General features: G+C 41.8%; 2 protein-coding genes across 8 annotated transcripts in view; one reads left to right on the forward strand and one right to left on the reverse strand.

Moving 5' to 3' along the window:
• Positions 1-20999, reverse strand: part of AKAP19 (A-kinase anchoring protein 19) — a 48906-nt gene extending 27907 nt beyond the window's left edge. Inside the window, exons 1-5 of one of the 7 annotated variants that reach the window (XM_085227526.1) lie at positions 20862-20999; positions 15816-15997; positions 13056-13236; positions 11343-11516; positions 4144-4350 (exon numbers count right to left, since the gene is read on the reverse strand). The gene's annotated coding sequence lies outside the window, so the exon portion shown is untranslated. The other 6 variants (XR_014884250.1, XR_014884249.1, XM_085227529.1 and 3 more) reach the window with 6 other exon arrangements.
• MSTN (myostatin) lies at positions 20829-26348 on the forward strand. The gene is given in 3 exon segments (NM_001303161.1): positions 20829-21201; positions 23313-23686; positions 25968-26348. Coding segments are annotated over 3 exon segments (1089 nt in total). The 5' UTR covers positions 20829-20867.
• Positions 26349-26564: the final 216 nt, after the last annotated feature.

Raw genomic sequence — 26564 nt, forward strand, 5'->3', positions numbered from 1 at the left:
ACACCTGCAGAGATATCCAGCAACTGCTTACGCATACCAGCTGGATGCACAGCTACACTTAGCAGAAGTTCTCAACCTTCCAAAAAACGGCACGTGATTCTTTCACTCCTCCTAAAGAGACTGGAACATTACATACAAAGGGAACCAAATTCCCCTCTGTTTCCAGCTGAGTGTCTTTTCCCAAACTCAGGTAGGAGCACAGCAGAACACGCTGCTCAGACCACGGTTGAGCTGAGCAATGTTCACCCAGGATGCAAACCGGCAGCACCTGGGCAGCCAGATCTCCATACTGCATCTCATGGCAGCAAAGTTCAGGCCCTCCATGAGATCCAGCAGTGAGACAGAGCACAACCAGCCTGCCTTCCCTCTGCCCAGCAAGGCAGGACCTCATGCTCTGAGGCACAAGATGTGATGCTCATGTATATTCTGCCCTCCTCCCTCGCGGTGCTTGCTGCTGGAGGAGATAAGCGTTGCAGGTTGGGAAGGGCTGGATGCTGGAGACAAGCCGCTGCTGAGCAGGATTAACATGTCAGTGAAAGTTTTCTCCTTATCTCCCTTATGGTACACGCTGGAATTTCAAAGCCTTCCCCCCTACTGTGGCTGGAACTGATTAACTCCAGCAGGCGTCTAAGCTGGTCTGCAGCTGAATGGGGCGGCAGCGCAGGCCGGGGGAGCGCTTTCCTTCCTATCTCCCTTTTGAGAGCCAGGCGTGACCACCAGCTTATCCTAAACGGCTTTTCAGTAAGAGGATGGCTGATGGAGCGAGCAGAGGCAAAGGAAGGAACCTTTTGGTCAAAACAGCAGTAATTCAGAAAACGACAGTCAGGCAGCAAGTGCAGCTCTCGGCAGCCAAAAGGTTAGGTTTCATCCAGGAAAAGCCTCGTTGGAGATATTGAATGCTGCGTGCATGGTAGCTCTGTCCTCAAAGGCTCCTTTGCCTTAGCACAGCAGCGGGTTGGGTTCAGCTGGGAGACGGCCTGAAGGTGAGGTGAGGAAGACGTTGAAAGCTTCTTACAGGCTCACTTAATGTCGCTGCTTGCCCAAGCAACGATAGAAGAAAAGGTAGGAAGAACCTGATGCTGCTGAGCTCCTCAGGAGCCCCGTCTGCAGGAAGCCTGGCCAAAGCTGCGGGAACCCAACTGTCGGAGTCACAGAGGAGCGCCTCCTTCAGGGGAAGGAGTAGCCGATGGCTGCGGAGATCTTCAACTCCTCAAGAACCCAGACCCAAATCCCAAATGATGCTCAAAGGGGCGAACGGAGACACGACGTAGTAAATGGATGTTATGTTTTCAGCACGGGTGTAGAGCTGTTTCCTCGAGCAGTGTGCAAAGAAACGCATGTTCGAATCCCCTCTCGGCAAAGCCCAGAGCACCGCGAGCATCGGCAAAACCCCACACGCGTCAGGCTGCCGCCCCAGAGCCGGTGGAGACCCCAGCAGGACACGCGTGGGGCACTCGCCGAGAGCCCTGCAGGAAGGGCAAGGCCCGGGGAACCCGAGGCGGGGACCGCCGTCAGGTACCTGCGGCAACACCAGGCTGCCGGGGCGGTGAGCTCAACAGAAGAGCCGCTTTCCGATCCCACGCAGCACGGCACGAGGCGACGCAGCCCCGCGTCCGCAGCCCCAGCAGCGAGGAGCCGAGCAGGCGGCCGGCAGGGCGGGGCGCGGCCGCATTCCCCGCCGCCGTGGCATTCCCCGGAGCCCTCCTGCACCTGGCGGAAAGCAGGGCAGGGCAGGGTCGGCCCGAGGAAGAGCCACCGGCGAGGCAGGGGGTCGCAGCGCGGTGCTCGGAGCGGCCGCAGGCTCGGAACGCCGCTTCGCTAACGGAGCGATACCAACCTCTGTAGTTTCCGCTTTTTATTACTATATTTAGAAACCCGAATCCGACTCCCACCTCCCGAACCGCGAGGAAGCACGAGCTGCCGCTCAGCTCCCCGCGATTCCCGGCGCGGCTTACCGGGCACCGCCGCACCCCGCCAGGCGCTGGATCGGGGCTGCCCTCGCCCCGCCGCCGCCCGTCCCGGCTCCCTCCGCAGGAGCTCGGCGATCCCCCCCCGGCCCCGCTCTCAGCGCCCCGCGGCGCTCCGAGACCCGCCCGCAGCTCGGCGCCGGCCCGCCCCGCGCACACCCCACGGGCGCAGGGAGCGCCCCGCGGCCACCTGCCGGCGGGCGGCGGGCAGGGAGGCGGCGGCGCGGCCCGGCCCCGCCCCTCGGTGGGAGCGGGCGCCTCCCCGCCTCCGGCTTTGCCGGTCCGGGATGAGCGCGGGGGAACGCGGCGTCCCTGCGAGGCCGGGACGGTAGGGATGCGCGGGCTGCGGAGAGCCGGGCCTGACCGCACGCAGCCCCCAGCTCAACCCGTCTCGGGCCGCGGGCTCTACCGCTTCGCGCTCGCTCCGTTTCTCCCTGTGTTTTTAACCCGAGTACGTAAGCTGCGTTAAACGGGGCTGTATGAAGACAGCGCTGAAGGACCACGGGAGCCAGCAGCCCTCTCCAACCGGCACCTGCCACACCGTGCCCCCACCAACTCCATCTGTGCACGCAGCCATGCACCGACCCTACGGGTTGGAAACAGGTGCGTGGTCTGAACGTGGAGATTCTTAAGAGCTAACACAGACAGCGACCGGAACCCCCAGTGGGCGAAGCGCCTACCCGGCACAGCCTGTCTGCCTGCCCTGGGCCGGGGGATACACTTCATAACCAGAACACAGAACCGGTATTACAAAATTACATGTTTCTGTACAGCACAGTTTTTAGTCAATTGAAGGCGACGGCTCAAAGAAACTTTTGTTTCAACATGTGCTAGCTGCTCATCTGGAAATGGAGATAAGATCTGGGAAATCTGTCAAGATCAAGCTTAGGAATGTCTCGAACGAGTTAATTCACAACTTCAGTATTCATTGCTTGAAGAAACACAAAGTATTTTCAATAAATTATGTCATACCACGTCTCATTGAAATACTATTGAAAATCCCACATTTAGAAGACAAGCTGGTGTTTTAGGGAGGAACAGGGATGAAAAAGTTAACAAAAAACCATTAAGCTAGAAAGAGCGTAATGATGCTTTTGTCCTCTCTTTTCTGCTGTGTAAGGCCTGAGAGTGCTTCCCTCTCCCCTCTTCCCACCCTTTCGGTCAGAAACCAAGGCCTGCCTGAAACAAACCTTGCCTCCATCATGTTTATACGAATTCTGTCTTCTGCCATTCTTCAGTAGTCTTATCTGCAACCACCGATAAGATGAATGCTAAGAAGTGAAAAGCACAGCTATCTGACTTAGGTTCTACCTTTGGTAGTGCTTTTGTCATAGCTAACAGATGCTGAGGTAAAAGCTGGCCTAAGGGAAAAGACTTAAGGACTGAAGGATGGCACCAAGCAGCCTTTTACACAAAGGGCAAGAGGAAGGCAGAGATTCATTGCCATTGGCATTTCTAGTCACACCAGAAATAGGAGCTTGGCAGGTTGGGATGCTTTTGTAATGTAAAACCTCATTCAATAAGCACTGTGTGCTCCAGACACACAACTAAAGGAAAAATTGTTTTCAAGAGGAAAAAAATTACTGACAATTCAAGACTATTTTTATGTCTTGTGTCACATACCAAGTAGTTTCATTGTAGTGGACCCTCTCTGAGACTATAACATCATAAAAACCTAATGGTTTCCTGATGCTTCCATAGCTGTTTGCCATGGGGAACACAGTGTTGGCTGCTTGGGTCTCTCTGGATTGCAAAGGCAGCTTATGGGCACATGCCCTTAAGTGAAGGCAGAGCAAAGGCTTTTGAAGAACTCAGAAATAGCCAAAATAGCTTTTAAAATAATTCTGTGAATTAATTCTCAATCAAAATGACAGTATGCTTGAAAGGGGGTAACTTCTTTCAATTGAAAATTGTTAAGCACTTCAATTAATAGAGACTTGTTTGTGACAGTCCGTGTCAAGAGAAGTCAACTGTCTCAAACACCGGCCTCCATCTTGGTGCCACGGCAATACAGAGGCATCTTCTCCCTTCTTTTTAAGAACATTTCCTAAACGCTGACTCTATGTCAGCGGTCTGTGTAGAAGCCAAGTGCTCAAGCATCACATTCATCATGAAGGAAAACCAAAAGCACAGTGATAAACACACCCCAGGAGCTGAGGGAAAAAGGCAGCAATACCTTTTGCCTTTGTGCCTGAATGAAGCAGGAGGTGACGTTTGCAGCAGCTCTGAGCCTGACCATCGGTGGTCATGAGAGGTGGTGGGGATGCTCCGTGTCAGCCTTCCATTGCCCTGCAGCTCGGTGTGGTTGGAGGCGGCCTGTGCAGTCCTGTACAGTCAGGCACGTACCCTGCAAGCACACACCATCCTCACCCTGCAGCCACTGCTAGAAAACATAAAGCATGGAAACAGAAAATACCAGATATTATTATATTTTTTGCTAATAAGGCAGTGTACCAGCCAGAGACATATTTCTGATTTATATGCAAGACTTTTTTTCCTCGTTTGCTCCACTTCCGAGCCCAGTAACACAATGCAGGCCTGCAGCACGGCGAGGAGATTAACTGAGCATGAGGCATTAGAATATTGCAAAGAGGATCAGAAGAGATTTGTGGCTGAAAAGCCACACACCAGAATTACAGTCAGCTGAGAAGCTGGGCAGACAGAAAGTGCGTAAATAGCTTAAATTTAGAGATCTTCTAAAATAAATCCAAACGTTGGGGTATGTGCTGCAGTGTGTCACATCAGCCCTCCACATGATATGAAGCTGCACACAACACCAGCTTCCTTCAAAATGGAAAACGGTATTTTTGTGACAATCAAATGTTACCCAGCAAAAAAGCAAAGTCACAGTAAACATGGCCACGGATGTGCCAAAACCTGAGAGCCCTGAGACAGCAACAGACAAAGCAGCAGCCTTGCATCATTTGCCACACAGTAGTAAATAATACAGAGAAATAACAGCGATGGAAGTATCCCATCTTCTCATAGCACTCCCTTCTCCAAAGCAAAAAACCACTACCAGGGTTCCCAGGACAAAAGATTTTGAAATAGAATTCAAAATAGGAAATTACATCTCAATTGAGATAAAAGCGTACTTCACTACTGCAGCCAAAGCCACGGATCAGCAGTGACATGCTAAGTCCCCGCTCCTCCCAATCCTCTAGCAGCTCCGGGCATTCACATGCTTAAAACAGAGAAGTAATGTGTTTCAGAGGATTATCATACCAACATCTGTACTCAGCCTTCAAATTTTCACACTGAGATAAACCATTACAAACAACAAACAAAGAACAAGCGTAAGTACAGAAAACAAAGAGCAAGTACAGAATGAGAACAGATTTTGTACTGTATGGGACCTAGCTGGGATGGAGAAAACTGTTTGCAGTCACAGGCAGGGTGCTGCATTTTGGATTTGTAGCTACAGCAGTGTCAGTAACTCGCCAGCAGGCAGGAGCCTGGGAGAGGACAGCCTAAGGGCCCCAACTGTATTGTGCCATCCAACCCAAACAGCGCACCAATGAAACAGGCAGGCAAATGGCCTCCTTTAGAGCACAGGGCGAATGGATTTGCGAATAGGAAATATGGCAAAGATGCCTTGAAAAGGAGCCGGGGAAGGCATTTGCTCATTAGGGCACAGACCGAGGACTGGAGGAGGAGAGTGCTATGGAAACATCCCTCAGGGAGGCGTATGGGCGGCTGGATCAGAGCTACTGCTGCAAAGGATGGTTTCATTCTCTTAGATTGCCTTGTTGGCTGAGATCAAGTCCTGTGTACATTCTCTCCTACACCAAGAGTACCTTCTGCAGTGCAAATGTCAAATAGATTCCTTTATGAAGCCACAAATTGTCTTCTACTGACACCAAAGTGGAAAGATAAATTTGGAATTCATTTTCAGAAGAGTCTAATTTACTAAGAACTGACATCATGATTACCATGCATAATTAGTGTGTTGTTATCTGCAGATATTATCCAATATCTAAACAATCTAGCTCATCTTATCTGAGGCTACTGTCCCATATTTTGTATCCTTGCCAGCATATCAAGAGGTTTTCAGTTGCATCATATTAAAAATCAGCATTCTTGCACAAAGTGAAATTTAGAGAGCAGACATTAAGCAGCAAGAGAAAAGATAATGTTAAGGGCATAAAGTGAAATATACACCTGCATACAGATTTAACAACAAGGTACTTTTCTGGTGGCACATATAGAAATATTACCTATAACCACATGGCAAAGAAGAAAATAAAATTGATTTCATGTGTGGTATATGTAAGTCCCCTAATTGTGCAGTTTGGTGTCAGGAGAATAAAAAACCTTGAACACGGTAGAAGTGATGCTCTTTGGGGAATAAGTATCTTGAGGAATCACGAGCATGAAAGAGCAATTTAGTTGAAATAAAGGGTAGTTATGGACAGCTTATGTCAGGTTACTCTCTACTGAGAGGTTCAGCAGAGCATGAGTACTTGGCTCAGAAGCCCATTTTTTGGATATGACCCAGAGTTCTGCTTTTAAACCTCAGTTTGCCCGATTTCCAGTTAATTTTGTGACACCCAGTTCTACAGCAGATATGAACATTTTGTGGGGCGAACACTGGGTGAGGATAAAGCTGGGATTAAGACCTGAGCTGCTGTGGTCAGTGACAGGGGCTCCTTAACTGAGCCAGGGCTTGAGCATGTCTGTCAGGAAGTGTCAGACATCCTGTATTCACTATGGGATGGAGTCCCAGGCCTGAAGAAGGAAACACATACACATATCTATAGTTTTGTACACAGCTAATATGCAAAATACAAATAATAACTCATGCCTTTTAAACCTGAGTGTTGTCTTTCACGTAGTTTCAGCACATTCATACATGGTGACATTTTCTGATTTGTTAATGTACTTAACATAGGAAAGATAATACCATCTCCAAGACGCAAACAGATTGTAAAAAATCCAGCAAAACCAATACAAACCCAGGTGGTCTGACAACAACACCAGAGTTTAATGTTGGAAATTAACTCCTATTAACTGGAATAACTTGTAGTTCTTCTTTTAGCTCTCCCTCCTTCTCCTCCCCCACAAGTCAGAAGTCAGCTCTTTGATGTCTGAATTTGACACTGTTGGTCCCACATAGTTCCAAGTTCAAGATCCCACTGGTGGGCTGCACAGCATCTTAGTCGCTGGAAAAAGTGCAATTTCCACTGCTAACTTGTGTCACTTAGCACCAAAACAAGCCTGCATTTAGTGAATGAAAGGAGTCATTCCAGGAGCTCAGCAAAGAGCCCAAAAACACACAGTCTGACAAATTCTTTTCAGCAAGCGTCAATAGTACAGACAGACACATTATTTCAAGGCTCAGTTCTCTTGAATCAGAGAGAATGAAATGGAATGAATTGCTTCAGCCAAACAAGAGTATTTAGTATTTATATCTATTTCATCCATGAACAACATCACATAATATCAGCAATTAAATACCAGCTTAATTTCTCCAACCGCTGCCACATGTCTCTGCTTATGTCGCTACTTAGTGGCTTGCAAAGGTCTCATCCCTGCAGCATCTTAGCACACCACTGATTTTGCTCTCAAAACTGTCCTGCAAGTGGAAAATTATATTTTATTTTTAATGGTTGAGAGGGGAGGGACAGCAAAGGGGAACAGGTGGGGAAATCTGCAAAACACATAGGCTTCAGTCTGTGCGTACACACGGAGCGCTGAACTGTTCTGGACACGCAGGGGTACCACTGCTTTTATCTATAAAATAACAAAGGCTATTTAACAATTACTCCTTTTATGTGGATTTGTTCATGTCTCACACAGTCTGAGAACAGAACCAGAAAATCATGCTTTCATTTTTTCATAACTGCTCCTTATGGCAAGATTTCATATCATGAAGCAATGAGTTTACATCTGTGTAAGTGAATAACAAAATTCTCACTGACATATTAGTCAAGACCCAAGCTTTAAGATTCCTAAAACAAATAACCTTTCCTCATTGTCCAATCTGAACACCTCTGAACTTTGTTAATCAGCTTTTTCTATGCTGAAAGATTGATCCTAGGCAACTGCAACACGCTTACATTTGCAAACAACTTGTTACTCATTTTAGTATTGGCGTGATTTTAATTAAGGGTTTTGTAATTTTCTTTCTAAACTATTTGGACAGAATTCATTTAAAATACACTGGATAAAAAGCTGCTATAAATAAAAATACTATTTAATGAAGATGGATTATTAAATTGACTTTCAAGATTATTCAAGCAACCTGTTCCAAATACATCAACAGTGACAAAAAAACTTAATGACTGTACTAGTGAATGGCATGTATTATTGCATGGATACCACGTCATGCTGTTATGATATTTGTTTGGTTTTCAGGTGATTACAGTTAAGTGGAAAATATTCCTCAACTTTTCATTAAAGGGAGGAAAGAATGAGAAACATCTGCTGTTTGGAAGGATGCTTGTTTGGAAATGATCTTCAAATGTTAGCCTTCCCAGGAGCGGTAGCGAAAATCTCTCTTCTGTCTCTTTGCAAAAGCAGCCTGTGAGCCACGTACATTATCTCGGCCTGAAATTTGTAAGAGGGAAGACTTACTTCAGTGTTATTAGAAGTTTCAAGTTTCATATGTGTTCTTCAACTAATTTCAGGTTCGGTTCTGCTGTGAACATTGTGCACCAGTACCAGGAACGGTGCTGGAGTGTTTCATTTAGGAAATTATTATTGAAAGAAGGTCCTGCTTGATGCAAAAAGGGCGAAGGGCACTAGGATTTGAAGACTGATATCTGTTCAGATCAACAGATTTCATTATTTCAGTACTTCTGGGTCAGGCTACCTTTGGAATACGTTGCCTTTTGCGATATCTTAACTCTCTGTATGTCTGCTTGTTGGAACATAGAGTTGCACAAAAGATTTGGTTTCTTCAATCAGCACTATAATTGCTTTTGAGTTTTCATCATGCTTCATATTTATTATGATTACCCAGTCTTCGAAACAAAGGTGCTTTACATTCTCTGCATTTGACTCTGTCTGTATTGCAGGCATGAATTAAGACTTCCGTCAAAAGATGTTTACATCCTTTTGGATATTGCTACAGCTTCTTTATTCTCCCTAGCAGAAAACAAATCAGATTTTAATGCTTTTTTCCCCTTGTCTATGGATTTCATGATGGTAGAAACGTTTACAAGGGCATGTCAGTGAACTTCCTAATGAAAATGAGTACAACAGCATCTATAACCTCCACTCCCAAAACATAGATCCCAAGGACTCAGTGCTACAATATTCTCTAGAAGGCTCTTTGAAGATTCTCAACCACTTTTTAGAGTGATCCCTGAATGCTCATCAAATGAACAAAGCCTGTTTGAGCTTCTTTTTTTTTTTCCCCCTTTTTCCTTATATACACTTTCACCGCTCTTGTGCATATAGCAAATGGAAAATCAACTAATTCTGACTTCGTCCCTGAAGTCTTTGCTGCACGGCTGGCAATATTATAGGTGTTATTAAGTATAACCACCACCACACAGTACTAAAAACATCAGCTTTTTCTGATTTTACCTTGTAAGGAAATGTAGATTTAAGACCTAATGTAGAAAACCAAAGTCTATGCGATACAACATCACATCTCAGAAATTTGGATTTCAGTTCTTATACACCGTTAAATTACACTTAAGGAATCTCACCACTACAAGTGCTTACTATTGGAATTATCACCACAGTAAACTCATAGTATTTAAAGCAGTGCAGTATTAAAAACTATTGCATATACGTATTTTTAACTTAATATTCTACTTTTTAGGTAAATATAATCTGCTTAGATACAAGACACTTTCATCTCATGAAAAAAGCCACAACCAGCGCCAAAAAAACCAGCTTGGTGTTCTTTTTAAGATCTGAAGTTCTCACCATGTTTAACAGTGGCTAAACTGGAAATGATTCCTCAGTGATAGCTTCCTTCTGCAGACTTGCAGAGCAAATAACTCAGCTGAGATGGTTGAATATACAGTCAGTCAGAGAAAAGAATTGTTTGCAAAGCTTATAGGTTTTTATGTATTATTATTATATTATTTCATATATATATATGAATGTGTATGTGTGTATGTATAAATAAATATATGTGTATATATATGTAAGATCTATATCTATATATCTCTTAACTGATGTGTAGGTTTGTTTTTTTTTTTTGAAGTTTTCAAATACCTATAAGCACAATGAGTAAATAAAAGGCAATTGTAGTTGGTCTGTATTTGTAATCAATACATTCAATCAATCAATACAATCAATCAATACTGTAGTTTGTAATCAATGGATTCCCTGAAATATCACAGACAATTACACAGAATTGATGGCTATTCTATCTCAAAACAAACAAACAAAAACCTTACATGACTGGAGCAGTTTTGGAAACTGAGGAGAATGGAAGCAAAAAGGATACAGAACTGGATCAGTCTGCCTAAAGTCGAACAAATGGAGGTACTTATTAAAGATAAGAAAACACAATGTAAAAACTAGATCATGCTCTGCTTTGGACAGAGAAGATGTTTTCTATTTTGCATAGTAAATGTATAATAGATGGAATATAATACAATAATACTATACAATAAAATGGAAAGGAAGAAGTCCATAGTGGTAACGAGGTGTCTTTACGTAACACCTAATTAGACGTCAGAAGGTGCTGCCTTCAGAATGGATTCAGAACACCCAGGTTTACTGTAATATGCAAAATGAAGTTCGGAAGGGCTAACTGGTCTCATGATTTCACGCAGAAGCCAAGCCTTAGCAGAGACTGCAGAGATGTATGAAGCAGCAGACAATTTTGCATGCTTACACAGTTTGAGGATTTTATTCTGTGTTAGATACATAGGCGTTATCTCTGATTCACAGCCTCACCAGTCTTATTCTGCAGGCTTACCAGGCTTCTTTAAATTAGTATGAGCAAAAAAAAAAAATCCAACAATCTAAATTCTTCAATCTTGTCTGATTTCCTCATAGGGATGCAAAACCTGCTCTGGAGGCATATGACTACTTCGACACTCCTGAGAATTACACTGAGCTCCATCAGCTTTCTTATCAATTACCACTTGTTAAAAAGATTCATGTTTAATTTTGGTTCTTTATTACAATACATGCTCTTCGTAAGACCACGGGTAGAACGACAAAACAGGTTTTCATAGACAAAACAAGCAGAAAAAACCACAAACCTAAATGGACATTATTTTACAGTGACTACTACTATTGAATTTTTTGATCTGCAACTGATATTTCAACTTCACTGTTTAAGTAAATTTGCCGTGGAAGTAAAACGAATAGGAGTAGATACAATAAAAATGATTGATTTTATTTACCATGCCCAAAAACTGACCCAAACCCTTTTGTGACAAATCAAAAGCGTGCACTTACCACAGTAGAAGCGCTGGCAGCTCTGAGCAGCTCTTCCTGTCAGCACAAATCACACATTAGATTGTGACTCCTCTATAATTCAACACTGGCTGAAATCATGCAGCGTTAGTCCACTTGGGCAAGCTTCTTCCAGTTCCTTGCCTTTTTTGCTGCCTTTGTTACCCTTTTGTAATTCTGTGGAAGAAAGAATGTGATAAACGTTACCATAAAGCAATATCCTGACGGGAAATCTGACCTACCCCAAATTCAGATTTACATATAATGCTTCAGGCTTAGCCCTGTATTGGTGGAAGAGAGATAAATATTCATTTACCACTGCTGCAGCCTGGGAGAAGCAGAAAGCTACCACTCTCATGCTCAGTGAATAATACTTTAGAAATAACTTCTTGTAGCAACTCTGTCTATTAGCGCTGGTTCTCAAAAAGCAACTCTTCCCCAACAACCAGCTCCAGTGGGTCAGCTCAGAAAGTTTGCTGGTTTACAGGAAATAATACCTTCTCTGAAAATCATAACGTAAACATTAGGAGTAGTTTAGGACTTAAACACTATATAATCTAATTGAAAGGAACACGTCATGTTTGCCTGCATGGAGAAATTACGGAACGTAGTGGGGACTGTCCCACTATCTAAAAACTAGGTGGTCCTACTACAGTGAAAAATATGTTTTGATTAAATGCTCTCCAGAAAATCGAAATAAAACTGTGCTATGCACTGGTTGTTACTGCTACTATTAAGAATTCCTGTGAGTTTGTACGTGCAGCTCTTTGCCGTGTTTCACGAAGGGCTAACACAGCTCCAGGCTTCCATTCAAAGGCCTCTTGAAACAAAGAGCATCTTATCTGCTTGGTAGAGCTTTCCAAGGTGCTATGCAAATAACATCCTTCCCATTGTCTTCTGGCTGCTTGTGTTCAGTATGACACAAAGTACAAGCTACAAAACTGGCTATCAATTTTTCCCTTTCGGATCCACTTTAGTAGTACTGAATGCCTGTACGATAAGTCTAAAATTAACCTTATATAGTAATGGTCAGATAATGAGCTGTTAATTTCACTGATGACTGGCAAACCATTTTTGTGTTATTTTTTAAGTACAACATCCTGAAAGAGGATTAATATTAAGTTGTTCCGAAAATCATGCCTCCTATTTATTTCCATGGAAACTACAACAGATGCAAAGAGCACAATAACACTCTCTGATAGTGCAAATTCTCGGCTACAAAACATGGTTTTTCAACATGGTCACCACCAGTAGCTGTACGTTCTCAGGCTGCCCCTCTGCTGCCATCTGCTGCACAGCAACAAAAGAATATTGGCAGTAAGGTTCAGTCCCTACTGCCGTACCACCAACATTCACCTCTAGCTTCATGGGCCGGCACAGTTGAAAGTAGTAATGTTAATGTTGCTCTAGCTAGTAGGAAGGGATATACATGAAGGAAATCTCTTTTATTACATCAATAAGTGAAGTATCCACACCACTCAAAATATCCTGGTGCAAAGTTCACTGGGCATAAAACAAGCTTTGTGCACTTACCACAAAATCAGCAGTATACAAACAACTCTTTCTATTAATCTGCGTATCCTAGAATATTATTTCTATTAACTCTTCCAGATCTACTCACAAAAAGCCCTTCTTAAAGTTAGCACATACAGCATGCCTATTTTGGCTAACATCATGCCAGCACAACTTAACACAGAACTCTGGAGGAACACTCACTGTTGTATTTCAGATCTGTTACATGAATTAAGTTTGGTAAGCATTCTTTCAATTATTTGCATAGCTGGTGAAGAATATGAGACGGTCTCATCATTTCCATGAGTCCACGATGCATGTCCATTCAGGCAATGGCAGGCAGCTATTCAGTACCAAGTGCTGAGTCCTAAGTTGTTCTACGTATCTGCAGAATGGGTAAGATGTTTTGAAAGTCTATTACTGAAGGTGAAAAAAAAAAAAAAAAAAACACAAATCAGTCAATTTCTTTGTGGTTAATCCTGATTTCTCGTCAACCACTTGGCTTGTGCTGCAAATTAGGGTGCTTGATGAGAAAGAGCTTGAACACATCAAAAAAAAAAAGTTGTAAGTTTTTAAAGCAGCAGCCTTTAATGTGAGAAATTGGACCTGTCTGCAAAAGGAGCCAGAGACAGTTCCCAAGAGAAAGGGGCAGGCTAATGCTCTAACCAGTGCAGGTTATTTTCCTTGAGTTGGTGCTCTTATGGGAAGCTTCATAATGGAGCTCATAAATAAGAAACATCTTTATTACATCAACAGGAAACAAGCAACAGAGAAGAAAACATTTATAAAAGGAGAGACAGTAAAAGCTGAGTTTTTATTCCTATAGAGCAGACAATATTAAAAATATTCTACAAACAATGTCATAAGACCTCTGGAGTTAAGTTAACTTCTAAAATATTTATGTTTACAACAGCTAAATCAAAGCATTACAGATGAAACCCTGAGGCTTGACCAGCCAGCTTCTCTGGTAGTTATGTCAGCAGCCAGGACAGAACTCCGCAGTGCATTCCGAGTGTCTATTTCAATATAAAATGACTGCACTGCATTGCTATTGAGAGCATTACAGCATGACTTGTTATGTTCCATTCAAAAAGGTTCCATTCAAAAAGAGTTCTGTGAATGCATTGCCACCACGGATGCACAATGCTGGAGCAATATGCCAGGCCTGCAATCACAGAAAGCTCTTTTATTTTAACCACTGGAATTTGGCACATGCATACACATTCACTGTCCAAAGTTGCAGAACATTTACAAGACTTGATTTCAAAGCCAGCTTTTCCATTTGCTAAAAAATAAAAAAAAACAAAAAAAAAACACAAGTAAAAGTTGTCTTCACCACTGCTTATCATACTGCTATGGTTATGCTTATCACCTACAGACAAGTGGGTACTCAGCCTTGCAGGCTGTCCCCCTTCTGCCTACACCTGAGTTCAGCAGAGACGAAGTCATGGAGTGGGGCCTGTAGCAGAGGCGGAGCACAAACACAGGGAGATCTGGCAGAGAATAGCTAGAGGTGGACCCACAGTGATCTCATATGAAGCCATCTTCAGATCAGAAGGGTTAATTCATTCAATTATGGCAGTGGGCAAGATTAAGGACAGTCACTCTAATGTTGCATTATGCAAAACTTCATTTTCCTGGATTTCTTATAACATCTCCTAAGTTTTAACTTCACGTGTACTAGGGAAAAGGAAGAGATGAGACAGGCAAGAGGGAAAGGAAGAAGAGGGAAAGGAAGAAGAGGGAAAGGAAGAAGAGGGAAAGGAAGAAGAGGGAAAACAGGGAAAAGTGTAGAAAAAAAAAATAAATAAGAAAAAAACTCTTCAGACCCAGAGCAGTCTGGATCTCCGGGTCCCAGTGGGTGCCATTCCCGCAGAGCCCAGCAGAGGACAGGCCGCACACAGCAAACGACTGATTGCCAGCCCGAAAATCCCCTCTTCACTTTAGGGAAGAGAGTTGTTACCGTTAGATAACAAAAGGAAGGGCTTTGGTGCTTCATACGCCTTGGTTGTGCATAAGGGAAACTCTCCCCCGTCCGCACCGGCTCCTAATAGGAACAGCACGTTTCCCAGCACACGGTGGCCACGCTCCAAGCAGAGTGCTAGCATCTCACTGGGAGGGCTCCCGGCTTCACACCTCCCAGGCTGGCGATGACAATCCCACCACCACCTGCAGGTTTCTGCAAGGATTCCATTGTTTTCCTCAATGCCCAGGAGATGACGTTCCCTACTTGTTAGATGGCACTGAAAGCTGCCTTGGACAACGACTGAACAGGCACATGGATTTCAATCGCATGCCTGCACCTGGGGTCATTCTGGTACCATTCCCTCCATTGCTCTGTGACTTAGGCCTGGTTTTCCTCAAGTATTTCAGTAAACATTGAATATTTACGTCAGGAACACTGGGTAGAAGTATAAAAGATTCAAGGCTAAAGAGAGCGTCTTGTTACAGGGAGGGAGCCTTCAGAAATAAACATGTTTAACAGGGCACTACTGTAGGATTTGTTTTAAGACTGATAATTAAACACCGTAGTGAAGGCTGCAGAATAAAAAGCTGAAAACAGAACTCAGAAAAACTGGAAGCATTCACTTTAAGTGCATCCTCCCTTAAATGTTTTTAAGAAGTCCAATGGGAATACATTTCCCTATCTGCTCCTAAAATTCATTTCCACTAGCATATCTGGTCAGTTCCGCAGCAATGATGTGGGTTAATGAGCACTGGAATACGCAGAAGAGAAAAACACAACAAGAACATTCTAGCCCTGCACAAACATCCAGCCCTAACTCGCAATCAGGAGAAGATAGTGAAAAAAGAAAGCTGTCGGACACCAGCTGAAGGAGACCCAATGTCATTTCCCTAAACTGTACTAAATTCAGCTCCTGGGCAAGCTGAGAGGTACATCAAAGGCAAGCATTGCTGCAGAACCAGTTTCCCACCCACTTCATCCACTGCGTACTTACATACCGCTGCTGGTGAGGAAGTCCTGAGCAGGTAGGACTCCCTACCTCTCTAAGCTCCTGAAGTGAGGAAATCATCTGCCAGGCAGAGTGAAGTTTTGCCTTGGTATTTAAAATGCAGACGCAGACCCAAGTATGCCTTGAGAGGAGACTCCGCACAACTCCAGATCCATGAACATCTTGGTTTTCCTGGGAAAACAATGGGAGAGCAGGAATTGAGGAGTTGCAGCAGATCCCATTCAGATGCCAGAGCACCATGGCATCTGTATCCAGCATCACGCTCTTACGTGAATCCTGCTCTCTATTACGTGGAACTCAAAATTGGTGAAAAGACAGTGAACTTTCTTTTTTTTAAGTTAAAGCAATTAAATGTCCCTACCATCAAGCAGCTGATGTAGCAGAATGTTTAGAAGGTTATTTATGACCACATCTGTAGGAAAACATACAGAGAATAACAAACTATTCTAGGGCTTTTGTTGCCAAGATTTCTTCCTAGCTACAGATTTCATATTTTAGTTAATGGTATTAAGTACAACTAAAAGTGTGGTTATTTATGCCTTACGGTAGCTGCAGCTTTAATTCACTTAATGCAATTTTGGTGATGTTTTTACAGCTTTTTGTTATTGTGTTATCTCTGTTTCATTAGACACTATCTCATATGTACTATCAAGTTCTATAAAACCCCTTACATTTCAGGTGCCTGAGAGAAGGCATCTGGTGAGTTAAGACAGTTGGGCTCATACCTCATACTTAAGCACTTAAGATATCTCAACTCCATTACATTTCATTGTATGTCTAATTTTTCCTATTTAGTAGTAACTGTTCTAACCAAAATGATTTCACAACCATTATGCACAGCTATAATAGCAAATAAGTGAGAAATGTATCTAGTAAAAAATAATTTAAATGGATTTTCTCTCCCTTTTGATACTTTATTATAGAAGCTGGAGGTTGGATTCTGCAACTTCTAGAAGTCCTTTCTTACACCTACAATTCTGTGATTCTAAAAAGTGATATAAGGTGACTGAATGGTTATCGCAGCCAGACGTCCAGGAACTTCCTCATAATATTTGTTTCAAATTAGGAGTAGAATCCAACTGGTTCTGAAGTAAAACAAAAATCATTGTGAGCAACAAGTTGCATGTTTACAGTGCATTTAACAACTTTTGAGTTTTCATTCAAGTTCTACCTTTCGCAGTAAACCTATTATGGGAATAATTTCATGTAATTTAAATAACAGAAAAATGATGAGTGAATTTCAAGTATTCTAGTCTGTAAGGCTGTTTGACAATCTAGCCTACAACAGAAGGAAGATGCCTGATCTCTGGCACCGTTATAACCTACATCCTTCTCCTTCCCTGCCACGAGCTTCCTCATACTCTTGTAAACTCTTTCTCAGAAATGGTCTGGTTCCCCTTCATTGCCATTGGGTCCACCCCTGTAACAGGCTCAAATCCCATCCTGTCCTAACTACCTTTTCTGGGTTGCTGGCCAGGCAAGGGATGATACAGTGTAGATAGTCCAGAACTATCAGTGCGTTGACTAATGACTACTCGCATGCTGACTGGCTAATTAAAGGCTGCCAAAAAGGATGGGTAATGGTTGGGCTCTGCTTGCCTTCTCCTCGGGGAGGGCATTAGTAATCTCCTTTTCCTCTACACAGTCACTGTTTTTCCACCAAACTCACAGTAACACAGCGTCTTCAAAACCTCTGTATCAGTCATGTTTGGATTTGGATTATATTTTTTTTTAATTTTCTTTAGGTTTTCCAACGAGTATGAAAACTACTGGTGTAAAGCAGAAAGCCAGAAGGCAGCTGACAGACGAATGTGTGACTTTTCTCTTTTGAAAGAGACGCATTCTTATGTTGTTTGATTTTGGGGGCCTGAGTCATGATCTTTGAATAGCCAGGGTTGGGAATACTGTTCACTATTGGCAGGCACAGCGGGTAGAATGACACAAATCCCAAAGATAATATTAAAATGCCATAAAGTTCAGTAAGATGTGCATTTCATTTTTAACTCTTCGGTTTTGCTGATGTTAACGGGCTGCTTATTTTTAAATCATTTTTGTAAAATAATTTTTTTGGGAAATAATTTTATCTGGTTACTTACATTTCACTTATTACTTACTTTTGTCACCTACATCTGTAGCCAGCATTATCCTTCAATGCCACAATGAAAGTCATAAAGAAAAACCCTTTCTGTATGCATTGTTAAAAAAATTGAGTGCTTCAGTACCTTCTAATCAAATGCTATGCCTTAAGCTCTCTCCAAATTCTTTAAGTCTCATAGAAAAGAAAAAGCAACAAGTAAAGATGAAGACTAAGTTATTCTACTAACAACCGTGCATCACCATGGTGGCTGAGAGTAAGCTCTGCTCTTGCTCAGAGCTCAGTGGCATTTTCAGGCATGAAAAATAAAGTATTTTCATCCTGCAGTCATAAACAAATGCATTATTGAGGGAAAAAGAGTGGCTTTTTTGTTTTCTTTTTTCCAGAATCGTTACGCAACATGGACAGAAAATCACGCATTAGTTCACAACAAGCCACAGTCAATGGAAGACCTTGAAGGAGAAGGAGGAGGCCAGGTACAGCACCAGGCAAGCTGCTGCACAGCACAAAGAGGAGACATGCTGATAGAGGCATTTCTCAACAGCCACTTCTCTTGTCCCTTCTCAAACATGATGAATGGCTCCCAGCCAGTCTGTCAGAGCATTTAATGATTCTGATTTTAATGACTGCATCAGTGTTCCTACTACCTGTTTATTGATGGATCATCATTCCCTTTGGAACTGAATCTACTGTGAAACTTGGCACTATTGTTAAGGTTTCCACTTGGTTAAGGTTTCCACTTGGGGGTAGATTCCCTTTTATATTCAGCTCTCTAGTCATTCTGATTAAAATAAAATAGCTTCATTATGATATGCATTGTTATAATACGTTAAAAAGAACACCACGACCCAAAACAAATCCCTTTTATAAACCTTATAAGTTGATAAACCTTATAAATAGTCTGAAACTGGGTTAGCGATTTTCAAGATTCTTTACGTCAATCATCCTATCCACCATTCATAAAGATGTTTTTCCAGCACTTGTAGCGTACTAGCCTCTTACAAGTGCAAGAATACTAAAAGTCTGTTTAAAACAGCATGCTGTGAACATGGCATTGCAAACTCAGATCTCTCCTAACTAGTAGTTCCAGTGAACCATGAGCCCATTGATGTTACCATACACTGAGAGCACTGACAGGAGCACCTTGTATGAAAATAAACGCTCAGGATATAAGGAGTCAAAATGCTTGCTCAACCCATGGATTTGGCTGAAATGAAAACATCACAGTTAGACCCTAAAGCTGTAGCAAGGAACACGTGAGCACATTACATTTATTCCTTGCATCAACTCTACACCATGAAAAGACCATCAGTTTAAATGGAATAAACAAGATTTACGTCACTGGCCGTGAGCTGAATATTAGGCTCAGTTCTGTACCATGCAGTGAATTTTTGTGCCCTGGAAAGGTAATGCAAAGTAACACAAATGTCCAGGCAGAAAAAGAGCTCTTGGATTGTTCTGTGAAGTAACATTCTTCCTATATGAACATATGCAAACAAAACCCCATATGTGCCACGCTTTCAGGTGTACTCATTATGGAAAAGAAACAAAGAAAAAAAAAATCAGTGAAAAACTGACAGATGGTCCCAATTTAAATAGGCAAACTGTGACTTTTTGCATGCAATTCTGGAATTTGTTTTTGTTCTAACATATAGACTCCTCAATTCCCCAAATGAAAATGAATTCCATTTTTTGTTTGTTTATTTGCTAGCAGCATGTCTAGCATCATCTACATTCATCTAAAATATTACAAGCCATGACCTGTAATTATACAATGCTGTCTAGGTGTATGTCATGCAGAAAGTATATTAAAACCGTAATTTTAAAAATATAAGTGGGATATAGAAAACCTACAGATGCTTGAATAGAAAGCAAAGCACACTATCACTTCAGTTGGCATAATACAGAGGTATACTGAACTGAAATAAAATAGGATATGAAAAATGAAGATTTATTGACAGAAGGAATTTAAACAGTTCATGTAATTTACAAATTTCAGTAACAATGGAAAAAACAAGCTCTGTAATATTAAAATTGAGTAGCTAATGATATTCCTTAAAAATACCTTTGCTACTGAAGGTCTTTCAGTATTTCATTTGCTGCCCAGGATTTTGCTGACAAGGCAAACTTCCTTTACTTAAGAAGTGTCTACACACTTCAGTAATTCATTTTGATACTAAAGAGTCAAATAATTACCCCTTAGTTTTAGTCATACGTGTACAAAATCTTTTATTCCTGCTTATCTAGCATCTATCAGAAACACCTATTACAGTTTTCTGAAATTTTAACTGCTTAATACACTTAAACTGTTGAACAGCACAGATTCCTAATGTTTGCAGTGTGTTTATTATGTACTTATTCCTCTTCTTTACAGAAATCCCTCAGAATTTTACTTGAGATAGTACAAACCTTCAGTCAAAATAGTGACAGAATCCTAAAGCAACTCTAAAGAAAGCTCTGCCTCAATTCATAGTGCAGCTATGTGTTCAGTGTTTATTTAAGAATGATAGTGCTGTCTTCCAGCACTGCTGCCCATAGTACTTGGAAACATATCCTTTCAGTATGTGAAGACGTATCCTCTATGAAACCACCAGATAAATCAGTTCACCCTTGGCTGTAACTAAATGCTGTCTAGTGACTTGTGATCGACAGGGCTTTAACCTCTGACAGCTAGATTCATTGTTGGGACAACAACCAATCGTCGGTTTTGACGACATGAGCCTAATCAAAGTTGGAGTATAAAAGCCCCCTTGGCATATATAAGGCACACCAGTGTGGCAAGCCGTCTCTCAGATTGCATTTGCTTTCACGGATCTGTTTAGAACTGAAAGAAAAAGGGAAAGAGGGAGAGGGGAGGAAAAAAAAAAAAGAAAAAAAAAAAGGAAAAGCTGCAGTGACTTTAAGATCATGCAAAAGCTAGCAGTCTATGTTTATATTTACCTGTTCATGCAGATTTTAGTTCATCCGGTGGCTCTTGATGGCAGTAGTCAGCCCACAGAGAACGCTGAAAAAGACGGACTGTGCAATGCTTGTACGTGGAGACAGAATACTAAATCCTCCAGAATAGAAGCCATAAAAATTCAAATCCTCAGCAAACTGCGCCTGGAACAAGCACCTAACATTAGCAGGGACGTTATTAAACAACTTTTACCCAAAGCTCCTCCGCTGCAGGAACTGATTGATCAGTATGACGTCCAGAGAGACGACAGTAGCGATGGCTCTTTGGAAGACGATGACTATCATGCCACAACCGAAACGATTATCACAATGCCTACGGAGTGTAAGTAATAACCCTGCTGCTTTCGTCTCGCACCGCTCCTCCGAGAGTTGTCTCCGTGCTGTAGAGCCACACAACTCCTTCTCAGGCTCTCCCAACAGGCTGCTGGCTGGAGTCTGCGGAGGGAGGGAGGAGAGTGTATTTCTAAAGAATTTGAGTCAGGTTCAAATGACCGTGTTGCGAGCCTTTGTTTTACTGTTCATTTTTTCGGCTCCTTGTAATGTGTGTGCCCTGTAGCACGCTTAGGATTTGCCTAAGTGTGCTTAGAAAGCAGAAGGACATCTGCACAGTTGGCTCTGTTACGTGCAGCATTCAGGATGTACCCTATTGCAGATAGAAAGTGCAAGTGCAGCTAATAAGATAACTTGATTTTCTGCATGGCATTCCACCCGCTAGTGTGTTTGAAAGCAATAGAAGTGAGTAGAAATACAGCTTAGAGTAGGAGACTTACCTAACTACAGCATGTTACAGCAAGTGTAAGCATAGAGTTAAATTCTTGCTTCTTTGCTGATCCCACAGGCTAGCACCACCCACCTCTGAGTTAAAACTGTATACTTGAAGCAAATCTACGTGTAACCGATTTAAATGTTAAAATGTCCACATTATAGCTATCAGCTCCAGTACTCGTGCCAAGGAAGAATGAAGGCATTTACTGAATGAGCAGATTCTAAGTTATCTTCTGAGTGCTAAACATCTGCTACGGCTCCTATCAAGTATCTTTTGCACAGCTAATACTATAGTATCTTATGTTCTTCATCAGCTGAAGTATTTGGCTATGGCAGCTGTTTTTTAAAGTAACGCTTAAGAATATGATGTCAAAAAGGAAAAAGATGTCAGGACATAAGGCAGGTTAGCAGTTACAGATGCCTACGGAGTGTAAGTAATGACCATCATTACCATACGTACACTAGAATAATATCTGCTCCTGTAGTCAGCTAAAATGGACAAAAAATTAACTTCATCTGAAACCCTTTTTTTAACTTTAGTAAGATGCATACTTAAACAGGAATACATTACTGCAGCCTTATCGCTAACTGCTAGCCGTTTTATTCTAGCCTATTATGTACAAAATTTCAAAACTATTTTAATTAAACCTCTATATAGTCAAAATGACTGGGGGAAAGTCATTGTGCTTTATTGCTCTATTTTCTTCTTTTTATAAGAAGCGTTTAAACTACTATAAATGTGCTACAGAGGCAGTTATCTTAAGTTATCTGATTTATGAGTGTCAAAGACCTGTACCATTTAAGATGAGTATTATCTGTTTTATCCTGGCATGGAGATACGCTATCATGACTAGGTAGGACAGCTGCATTACAGGCTACAGCAAAGTGGAACGAAGCATTGCACGTGACTTTCCTTTACTAATGTTGAAATGCAAACAAATATTCAGATTAGCACTTGTAATTTTCTTTCCACTCAGAAAAGAAAACGAAGTGTTAAGGTAGTTTGCACATAGTTGCCCCTACCTGCACGATACACAGCACCCTAAATTTATTTAGTAACCTAGAAATTGCTAGAGGTGACAAATGTTGAGTCAGCTCATGCTAAGTTGCTGTTGCCTTATGAAGGTCCTCAGACAAACAGCAGAAGTGGGCTTGCAGTAGTCACCATGAAGTTGCATTGGCTGTGCCCTGTCCTCTGACAAAATTTGTCTGGGAAAGAGACTTCTCTGCAGCTGCATGGGTCAGCCCACAGTGCTAGTGTGATGATCAGATCCTTGAGGACCAAAGGAGTCCCTTAGCTTTTCTTCTCTTGCCTACCATTCCTGAATTTCTGCCCGTGCACATTGCTCAACTCTGCATACCTTCGAAGTGCAAGGGATCACCTACAGTTACTTAGTAAACAGTTAGCCAAACCATCTTCTAGCCTGCTGACAAAACAACCATCAATTCCTTGTCACGTTATGTTACTTATAGGTGACAGTATAATGATTATATTTGCTGTAGGATGTGAAGTGCAGAAATGGAATGATATTGCATCCACTTTGTTACCAATACTGTTTATATAATATTGTAAGACATCCTACATGATCTAGAAAAAAAAATGGGTTTATATATGCATATTACTTTTTGTTCCCTGTTCAGTAATTTGTTCTTTCCATTCATTTATAGCTGATTTTCTTGTACAAATGGAGGGAAAACCAAAATGTTGCTTCTTTAAGTTTAGCTCTAAAATACAATATAACAAAGTAGTAAAGGCACAATTATGGATATACTTGAGGCAAGTCCAAAAACCTACAACGGTGTTTGTGCAGATCCTGAGACTCATTAAACCCATGAAAGACGGTACAAGATATACTGGAATTCGATCTTTGAAACTTGACATGAACCCAGGCACTGGTATCTGGCAGAGTATTGATGTGAAGACAGTGTTGCAAAATTGGCTCAAACAGCCTGAATCCAATTTAGGCATCGAAATAAAAGCTTTTGATGAGAATGGACGAGATCTTGCTGTAACATTCCCAGGACCAGGTGAAGATGGACTGGTAAGTCTTTTTTAAAAAAATCTCATTTGAATACCCTGGATTTTTTTTTTTTTTTTAAATCATTGCAAAGTGATTCAGTTGTCTTTTAAGGATAAAAATGGAAATACTGCTTAGCGAATGTAAGATAAAGGTTCTATATACCCAATTCTTTCACACTTTGCTCTCAATTAATGGCAAAATCATTCTGACATTCCCGTGCCTCCATTTTCCTGTTTGAAAAATTAAGATGAATTGCATTACCTCAGGGTCATGTTGCAAGGCACCGACTGGAAAACGTTACTTAACAATGGATGGTACTATCGGAGTTACACTATTTCCAAACTTGAGAGCAAATACTGCTTAATGTGAAGATATTTTACATAAAGAAGATAAAAGCAATTCAACTCTTTCTGTGATAAGAAATTGCTCTAAGTAGCATGAAAAGATTTTTCATTCAACACATAAGAGAATTTCTCCCTATTCTGTATGCGTTTGTTTTCCATTAATGACAGTGAGAATTATCTATGTTTATGAATCCTAAATTGCGCATCTTTTATCAAGGGACAGAATGATTAATTCCTCCTACTAGAAATGTAGGAGTACATAAATTCTGCTTGATACAATAAATCCATCATAATGATGAGAAAGCATAAAATAACTTGTGGTTTCTTTCTGCATGATGAACATAATAAATCTAAAGCATACCAGTTTAACCACAGCATTTCCCTTGTTGCTTCCCCAAATTGCTAATCTACAATCACAGCTGAACTTACCAAAACAGCTGAAACAACTAAGAAATTTCTGCTTTTGAATAAAGTACTAAGAAGGTAGTTTTGCTTTTACTGCTACACAATAGATCATTCTGTTCAAGTAGCTATGAGATGTTTAACTTCATAGCAGTGTAATGCAGTGAAAAGAATCAAGAGGAAAAGCACATCTTAATTGTAGATCCATCACAAATCTGAGTCTTCCATAGTTCGAAGAGGCCACTGAGATATCAATAATGGCCATACCACTTCCACCCATTCAATAGTACCCAACAAGGCATTTTCACACATGTGGATAAGCTAAGGCTTTTCCAGAGCTATCATCATCTGTAAAAACAAACAGAATCAAGAGCAACACAGCGATAGATGCTTTGCAGTCCACAGCAGAGGACGTGTATTTTCTCATTCCTCCAGCTCCTCTCCAGCCACTCTCTGTAGTGGGATGCCCCTCTCCATCACACCCCTCTCCAAATTGGTTACTTTTGGAAAAAGGTTTTCCAGCAGCTGGACAATGTACTGCCCTAAAGGTGTGCGTCTTGAAAGGAACCAACCTGAGCAGCAGTTAGCTGGGCTGTTATTTACTCTGGAGGCAACAGCCTGGTCAGTGGCAAACAGGCATATTGCTGAAATGGGGCAGAAGAAACTTTGGGAACTTTTTCAAACTTATGATTACGAAAGTTGCTGTTTATTTCTATTCTCAGTTAAGGACAAAGACATCTTCAGTAGGAAGCATGTGGCTCAGAGATCTGCCCAAAATGCCCTCCTGGCCACAAGTCTCTCTCAGCAGTCAAAATATCATCTGTCCCTCCAAAGCCAGTGCAGCATGTCCAGCCCTCTGAGTAAAAGCTGTGAAGTGGAAATAATCTGCACTAGCAGGTGAAACTTCTTTCTACCACCCCTCCAATCACTCCACCAAAATCTAATTAGAGAGATTTCCTATTCTCCTTGGTCTGGAGGAGAGGCCTTCCCTGATATCCAGAAAACTCCAATAGAATAATGTTTGAATGGAGGACATTTCTGACAGACTCACAAAAGGAATCGAGCACACATTGGATCCTGCCCTTTAAATGTGTGGGGTTTTTTTGTTTGTTTGTTTTGAGTTTTCTCCTCTATAGGAGAACTCCCAAAAGGAGAAAGAAAAGCTCTTACTGTAACAGTAAGAACAACAACAGCTTAAGTAGAAGCCCAAGATCCTCATCATTTCTGAAACTTACTCCTAGCAGTTAATAAGATACAACGATAATGGTGATTTCAGGAAGAGATAGGCAGAAATTAACTCTCTTTGTGGAAAAGCAGCAGGGAAATGCTGGTCTTCAGAATGAAGAAAAGAAACTATCCCTGAGCAGGGAACAAACGTAGAAGCCCTGGATGAGGACAAAGTTCTCAGAAGGGTAGAAGTTCAAAAACGTTTGCAGATGTTATTTGAGAGTATTAATTTGATACGTTTGTGTCAGAAATATCTATCTGCATGTTCTTACTCAAATTACATACGCCTACCTTGTTAATACTTCCGATTCCTTTTCCTCTTCTCTCAGAACCCATTTTTAGAGGTCAGAGTTACAGACACACCAAAACGGTCCCGCAGAGATTTTGGCCTTGACTGCGACGAGCACTCAACGGAATCTCGATGTTGTCGCTACCCGCTGACAGTGGATTTTGAAGCTTTTGGATGGGACTGGATTATAGCACCTAAAAGATACAAAGCCAATTACTGCTCTGGAGAATGTGAATTCGTATTTCTACAGAAATACCCGCACACTCACCTGGTACACCAAGCAAATCCAAGAGGCTCAGCAGGCCCTTGCTGCACACCCACCAAGATGTCCCCTATAAACATGCTGTATTTCAATGGAAAAGAACAAATAATATATGGAAAGATACCAGCCATGGTTGTAGATCGTTGCGGGTGCTCATGAGACCATCGTGAGATCCTCCACCTCGTAAATTGTGGAAGCCACCAAAAAAAGCTATATCCCCTCATCCAACTTATCAACTGTGAAATTACGTACGCTAGGCGTTGCCAACATCCATATACTGTACAATCATACAGACCACATATAGCACAACACGAGCTGCAGAATGTGAACTAAAAGACAATAGAATTACCTAAGGGCTGGCTTTGAAACAACGGA

This window comes from Meleagris gallopavo, chromosome 7 (genome assembly GCF_905368555.1).
Source record: "Meleagris gallopavo chromosome 7, MGAL_WU_HG_1.1, whole genome shotgun sequence".
NCBI classification, from domain to species: Eukaryota; Metazoa; Chordata; class Aves; order Galliformes; family Phasianidae; genus Meleagris; species Meleagris gallopavo.